Below are 7,299 nucleotides of genomic sequence, written 5' to 3'. Positions count from 1 at the left end.
AGAGAAACAAAGGAATCAATGACTTTACAAGATTTTTATCTCAACAGAAGAGGAACTGAAGAAGGAACAGGTTAGAGTGGTAACAGCCAAGAGCTGAAGTTTCGGTTCAGAGCTGAGTCTGAGATGCTTGTTAAAGGACAGGTGCTGGGAATGTAGCTGCGGAGCTGGGGCAGGCATTTGGTGCAATGGTCTGGCTATTGGAATGAGATACCTGTATTTCATATTAGAGCATTTGGGTTCGAGTTCTGGCTCCACTCTCGATTCCAGCTAATACAGACATCGGGAGGAAACAGGTTAATAGCTTACATAATTGGGCCCCTGCCACCTGCGCGGGAGATCTGGGTTGTTTCCTCTCTTCAGCCAAGCCCAGCCCTGGCCCTTGCAGGCACTGGGGGAGTGAATCAGCAGAAGGGAAATCTGTTTCTCTCTTTGCCCGTTTGCCTCTCTTTGTGTATCTCTGACCTTCAAATAAATAAATAGATTTTAAAGGATTATAGCTGAATACTGAAGTCTGGAGTTCAGGAAAAGATCTGGGAGTCACTGGGAGGGTTCAGAAAGGCGTACCAAGTCCACTGACTGGCAGCTGCTCTGCGTAACATCCTCCTTCTGGAGCATGGGAGGAGGTGTCCCCAGAGACACCAGCTGTGCCGTGTCCTGTCTGGAGGGAGTCGCCAGTCGTCCCACGGAGCTTCCACCTGCCGTGTTCGTTACTACAGTGCTTCCAAGCATAGGGCTCTCCCCAGGTACACCCATGCAAATGTGCAATTTCTCTTTACATCTTTCACAGCACACATTAACCGTGCTGTGGGTGATTGGTATTCTGTCTCCCGCCTCAAATGACATCCCACTATTGTCCCACTAATCAAGAACAAGGGCCCTGTCATTTGGTGCTCGTCACAGGACCATGGCCTTGTCTTGATATTGGAGATTCTGAATGTGACTCAGAATGTCTGTGGGTAACTCAAGGGTTCACAGCACAGCTCGCTTCATGAGAACATTGTCCAAAAGAAGCTGACAGTCTGTCTCTCCACAGTGCTTAATTATGTTGGATCCACCAATCATACGCTCTGGTGGACTCTCCCTCATAGCATATAAACCTTTCAATATTAGAGCCTTTTCTAGGAATAAAGAATCCTCTAGACTCTCTGCCCTTTGCGCCTGAAGGCTCCCATCTAGAACCTTATAGAAAGAATCTTCACCTGGGCTTATGGCAGTTTTCTCCTTTGTCACTCATTGTTATTTCACTTCCCTTCTGGATAACGTTTGGCTTAGGAAATGGGAGTCAGCTTCTCTGGCCTGGTAGTGTCCCAACTCTCAGAATCTCATTTCTTACCTCAAGTCTGCCCTGCTGAGTCAGTGTCAGCTCAGGCTTCTTTCCCCAAGGGGCCTGGCCAAGTCCCCAGACACCAACTTCTGGGGATTAGAGAGTGACCTTCAAACTCGGGGTGGATTTGGCCATTCTCAACTCACTTCAATGGCGCTGCTATCCCCAACACAGCAGTGCTGCTTTCCAGCTGGCTTAATCTTGCCTACCTAATTTGAAGAAGCAGATTAGTTTGGCCAGATTTTGTAGTCTTTCACGGCTTTCTAAAATGCAATTATATCCCTTTCAAAATCTTTTTCACCTTCTTATCTGGCAGCCTCCCAGTTTGGTAATAACTTTAATCTGAAATTCAAAAGTCCCAAATCCAAAATATTTTGAGGCTCAGGCCTTGTGGCAGAGTGAGTTAAACCTCTGCAGAGACACCCACACCAGCGATGGCATCCCGTTCAGTTTCCCATCAATGCACATGGGAACGCAGCCAAAGATGGCCCGAGTACCTGAGTCCCTGCCACTGCCACCCACATGGAGAACCATGGCCCAGCCCTGGCTACTGTGGATTCTTTCTCTCTCTCTGCCTTCCAAATACTTTCTTTCTTTTTTTCTTTTTTTTAATTTTGAGCACCTGCATGATTCCCACAAGTGGAAAATTCCACACCCTGTGTGACCAGCCATACTCATCCAGTCATAGTCAAAAGGCAGACACACTAAAAATAGTATATGAAATTACTCTTGAGTTATATGTATAAAGTATATATGAAACACAAATGAATTTCATGTTTAGAACTGGGTCCAATTCTAAAGGTATCTTATTATGCAGATGCAAATACTCCCCAAAATCTGAAATCCAGTCTATTTCTGGATCCAAAGGGTAAGGAGTACATAGCCTGCATTGATTTTTTAAAAACCTACCCACAGGGCCCAGCCCGATAGCCTAGCGGCTAGAGTCATCGCCTTACATGTACTGGTATCACCTATGACTGCTAGTCCTAATCCTGGCTGACCTACTTCCCATCCAGCTCCCTGCTTGTGGCCTGGGAAAGCAGTCGAGGACAGCCCAAAGCCTTGGGAGCCTGCACCCATGTGGGAGACCTGGAAGAGGCTCCAGGCTCCTGGCTTTTGATCAGCTCAGCTCCAGCCATTGTGGTCACTTGGGAAGTGAACCAGCAAATGGAGAATCTTCCTCTCTGTCCCTCCTCTCTGTATATCTGACTCTCCAATTAAAAAAAAAAATCTTAAAAAAAAAAAAACACGCACATAGGAATAGGCATTGTGGCAGAGCACGTTAAGCCACCCCTTGGGCCACCTGCATCCCGTATCAGAGTGCCAGTTCAAGTCCTGACTGTTCTGCTTCCAATATTGCTTCCTGTTAATGCATTCTAAGTGGCAGCGTGTGACAGCTCAAGTGCTTGGGCCCCTGCCACCCATGAGGGAAACCCAGATGGAGTCCTGGGTTCCTAGTTTTACCCTTCCCTAGCCCTGCCTGTTGGGGACATTTGGGGACAGAGCCCAAGGATGGAATCTGTGTGATGTGTGGGTACCTGTGGGGAAAACCACTAACTACATTCTCAGTGTGTTTTATATGAAGAGAGTCCAGCAAATCCTTTGGCCTCTAAGTGGAGGCTGAACTTTTCTTGGTCTAGTTGCTTCCCAAGATCCTTTCTAGTGGTAGTTTCTGATTTTTATCATTTTGGGAATTGCAGTTGACTATAAAATCCAAAACGATGATATGATTTTTATTTATATTCTTTTGCCTAGATGAGTTATCTGTACTGTGTTGTCTGTGTATAGTGTTTCCTCGGCAAAGGCCATTTCCCTTTCTTCCTGTTGCTTGTATTTGCTGAAGTCATGCTTAAAACGTGTGGAGGCAGAAACTGGTTGATGTCTCCCACTATCCTCTGATGCTTGCCCTTTTCCTAGGTCCGTGAACAATTTCCTGATGACTGGCCCAAAGGTAAGACAACGTTCCTTTAATTGGCATGGATTTATTAGCTTGTTGACTGAAGCCTGAAAGGGCTTGTAAAAAGTTTATGGGAAATGGACACTACGCAAAAGGATTATCCATGGACTTTCAATGGTTTTTGCATCAGACTCGTCATTGCATCTTCCATGAGTTTTGAAGACCCACGTTCATGTCCACTTCTTTCCATTAGATCCACAGCTTTATCTTGTAATGTGTGTCACAGAGGGGGTGAGGGACAGCTCCAGGTCCACACTGCACACTAATGTCAGAGCTGAGAACTCAGAAATTCTGATTTGGAGTTCAAGGCTAGGATTCCAGACATGAGTATGATAAAATGGCATTTCATCCCTAGACTTGCCATCGCCCCACTCTGGGATATGAATACAGGATGTCAGCCCACTCAGCCACAGATTCCTTGTATATAACAAGGTTGTGATGCTAACTAAGACAGCACAATTAAAACATTTAGGAGGGGGTGGGTGAGTGGGCAAGAGACAGCACCTACATCTGGCCTGAATGTTGGCTCATGTGCCCGCAGGCTTACCTGATCTACTCCAGCAGTGTGGCCGCTGGGGCCCAGAGTGGCATTGAAGAATGCAAGTACCAGTTTGCCTGGGACCGCTGGAACTGCCCAGAGCGTGCCCTCCAGCTGTCGAGCCATGGTGGGCTCCGCAGTGGTAAGGAGAGCCCCTGCCACAGCTCCTGGGAGCCCCTGGTCCCAGCCTCTGCCCCCACCATGCCTCTCCCTCTCTGGACTCTCTTTTTCCCAGTCGTCCTTCTCACCTAGACAGTTTTCTCCCTTTCCCAATAATCTCACTGTGCAACAGGTATACCTTGCCTCACCCCTAGTTCTCTGCCATCCTGGCCCTCGAATTGGCTACAGGGCAGTCTCAGGATGTAAGTAATGTCAATAGGAAGGTAGGAACTGAACTTTCTTTGGCCAGCTTAGCAGAGACGTACCAGCCCAGTGGCAGTTGGCCTGGAGGCCAGATTCCCAGAGACATGATAAAAGCACTCGTACTGGTCACTGCCCAGCCGTGGCTCTTCTCCAGACCAGCCAAGCAGGCCTTGGTGGCCACAGTGTCCTTGCAGGAGCAGTGGGGATGGTCCTTTACAACCTGCCCTTCAGATTCTTCTAATTCCCATGGCTTCCAGGGGCACCCTTCCCACTCAAATCCTTTACAATCACTTCTGTCACCAATGACTACCAATAGCTACAAGATGACTGACTTGAAAAGGCAGGAAGGGATAGGACAGCCTCAAGAAAAGGATGGATACCTTGAAAATAAGGGGAGATAGCGCAGGGTGGGGAGGGTAGTGGGAGGATTGTGTTCAAGACGGGCAGTGGGGCTGGTGTGTCTGGGCGCCCCTCTAACTCCGGACTTCGGTTCCTGCCAGCGAACCGCGAGACGGCGTTTGTGCATGCCATCAGCTCTGCCGGCGTCATGTACACACTGACCAGGAACTGCAGCCTGGGCGATTTTGACAACTGTGGCTGTGACGATTCCCGAAACGGGCAGCTGGGTGAGGAGTGCCATGGGGGTGGGTGGCCCAGGCCGGCGAGGATCACTGAAAGGCAAAAGAGGTGGGTGGGGTGGACAAGAGGTGCGTGCTTGTGTGAATACAAGGAAAAGCGTGGTGAAGCTGGGGAAAGAGTTTAAGCCCAAAGCCTCTGGTTCCAAACCAAACCATGCAAAATGTAACTGGGGCCTTCTCCTTCACGGAACCACACACATTGCAACAACGTGATGGGGTACCACTCCCTGTAGACTCAGGCCTCCAGACCCAGACAGAAGCCTAACTTCCTCCTGGGTGCCATCCCTCCACACCTACATCCACTTTTTTCTTAAAGGTTTTTAAAATTTTATTGCAAAGTCATATACAGAGAGGAAGATCTTCCATCCGTTGATTCACTGCGCAAGTCGCCACAAAGGCCAGAGCTGAGCCGATCCAAAGCCAGGAGCCAGGAGCCTCTTCCAGGTCTCCCATGCGGGAGCAGGGTGGCTTTGGGCTGTCCTTGACTGCTTTCCCAGGCTGATATGGGTCGTGCATGTCCTGACAAGTGTCCTAACCGGTGTCTCAACCATTGTGCCAAAGACCCTGGCCGATGGCATTTCACAGCATGCCTCTCCCCAATAGTGCTGGAGTGTTCCTTACCTCTTTCCGTACCGTTTTGTCCTTCCTGGACATCAACATCAGACGGGCCCCTGCACTCTGTGACCACTGGATTGGCTATATGCAGGGGAGGAAGGCCCCCAACACTTTACAGAGAATCTACTTAGCAAGTATTTACGTCATGGAGCCCTGAGCGGGGGATTGGCTGGGGCTGGAAATGGGTGCACAAAAGTGGCATAAACACATCTAGGCTGAAACTAATCCGGGCACAGGGCACTCATCCAACATTAATCCTTGCCTAGCTCATCCTTCTCCCCCACCATCCCCAAACCCAGTTAGAAGCAGCAGCCCAGGAGAGTGCTGAACCACCTTTCTCCCTCTGCACTTTTCCAGGGGGCCAAGGCTGGCTTTGGGGAGGCTGTAGTGACAACGTGGGCTTTGGAGAGGCCATTTCCAAGCAATTTGTTGATGCCCTGGAGACAGGACAGGATGCCCGAGCAGCCATGAACTTGCACAACAACGAGGCTGGCCGCAAGGTGAGTCCCGGGTCCCTAGCTAGCATCCTCCACCTGGATCGCCCGGCCACACAAGGTGCGGACAACTCTTTCATCACCGCCCAGATTGTACCCAGTGGGCTGACCCGGGAGCGCCCCTACTCTGGGCAGAGGAGCTCTAGCCACTGCAGTTCTTCCCTGCTTCTCAGTCCTGGTTCTCCCCACAGGCGGTGAAGGGCACCATGAAACGCACGTGCAAGTGCCACGGCGTGTCCGGCAGCTGCACCACACAGACCTGCTGGCTGCAGCTGCCCGAGTTCCGCGAAGTGGGAGCGCATCTGAAAGAGAAATACCATGCGGCGCTCAAAGTGGACCTACTGCAGGGTGTGGGCAACAGCGCGGCCGGCCGCGGCGCCATCGCTGACACCTTCCGCTCCATTTCCACCCGAGAGCTGGTGCACCTGGAGGACTCCCCGGACTACTGCCTGGAGAACAAAACGCTGGGGCTGCTGGGCACCGAGGGCCGAGAGTGCCTGCGGCGGGGGCGGGCCCTGGGCCGCTGGGAGCGCCGCAGCTGCCGCCGGCTCTGCGGGGACTGCGGGCTGGCGGTGGAGGAGCGCCGCGCCGAGACCGTGTCCAGTTGCAACTGCAAGTTCCACTGGTGCTGCGCCGTCCGCTGCGAGCAATGCCGCCGGCGGGTCACCAAGTACTTCTGTAGCCGCGCGGAGCGGCCACGGGGGGGCACTGTCCACAAATCGGGGACAAAAGCCTAACGGGCCCCTCTCTTGCCTCTTTTCCGTGATTGTCCCTGGCATCCTTTAGATACCCAGTCATAGAGGAGTCTAGGGGATGGGGACTCCAAAAGGGAGAGACTCTATCATGTATTTGGAGCTTGCCGGTTGCAGTCAGTGCCCCAGTTCCAGTGGGCTCTCCCAGAGTGGCCTCACAGCCCACACTGGGGCCTGAGGACTCCGTAAGACTCTGAGCCAGCGTTCCTTGGACCAGGATGAAAGCAGGCCTCCCTCCTCCGCCTTCCTAGCTGCCCCAGCCGTCCGAGCCTTAGGAACCAGAAGGGCCCTTCTCAGAACTGTAGGGCCCAGGTACAGCTGCGGCTTTCCTCTTTGCTCCGCTGACTGCCCAAGATCTCCACCACAGCTGCTGCAGGGCGTGGCTCAAGCTTCCGTAACTACTGACACAGACCCCTGGGAATCTCGAATGCTTCCCTACCCCTTCTTTCCTTTCAAGAGAAACAGAAAAGGCTGACCTAGGGGTAGAGGATGCCTTTAGGTGGGACTCGTGGAGACGGAGGTTGAGGCTGAATGACCCCTAGAGTGTGGATGACTTGCCGAGTAGCAAGAACCTGATTCATGCTTGTATGGCAGCCCAGATGGACAATCCGCCGGACT

General features: G+C 51.7%; 1 protein-coding gene across 1 annotated transcript; it reads left to right on the top strand.

The window, feature by feature from the left end:
- The first annotated feature begins 3,246 nt into the window (after window positions 1–3,246).
- Window positions 3,247–6,733, top strand: WNT8B (Wnt family member 8B). The gene is made up of 5 exons (XM_040991818.1): window positions 3,247–3,275; window positions 3,823–3,961; window positions 4,683–4,808; window positions 5,793–5,935; window positions 6,121–6,733. The coding sequence occupies exons 1-5, from the start codon at window positions 3,261–3,263 to the stop codon at window positions 6,664–6,666; spliced, it is 969 nt and encodes a 322-aa protein (XP_040847752.1). The 5' UTR covers window positions 3,247–3,260; the 3' UTR covers window positions 6,667–6,733.
- The last annotated feature ends 566 nt before the right edge of the window (window positions 6,734–7,299 follow it).

The sequence above is a fragment of the Ochotona curzoniae genome, unplaced genomic scaffold (genome assembly GCF_017591425.1).
Source record: "Ochotona curzoniae isolate NIBS_2020 unplaced genomic scaffold, NIBS_Ocur_1.0 contig_66, whole genome shotgun sequence".
Taxonomy (NCBI): Eukaryota; Metazoa; Chordata; class Mammalia; order Lagomorpha; family Ochotonidae; genus Ochotona; species Ochotona curzoniae.
This window is presented reverse-complemented; position numbering and strand designations above follow the sequence as displayed.

Bases quoted from the DNA above. Each gene is read 5' to 3' on its own strand.
- WNT8B (XM_040991818.1), top strand. The intron at 3,962-4,682 runs GTAAGGAGAGCC...GGTTCCTGCCAG, and splicing joins CCATGGTGGGCTCCGCAGTG to CGAACCGCGAGACGGCGTTT. The intron at 4,809-5,792 runs GTGAGGAGTGCC...GCACTTTTCCAG, and splicing joins TTCCCGAAACGGGCAGCTGG to GGGGCCAAGGCTGGCTTTGG.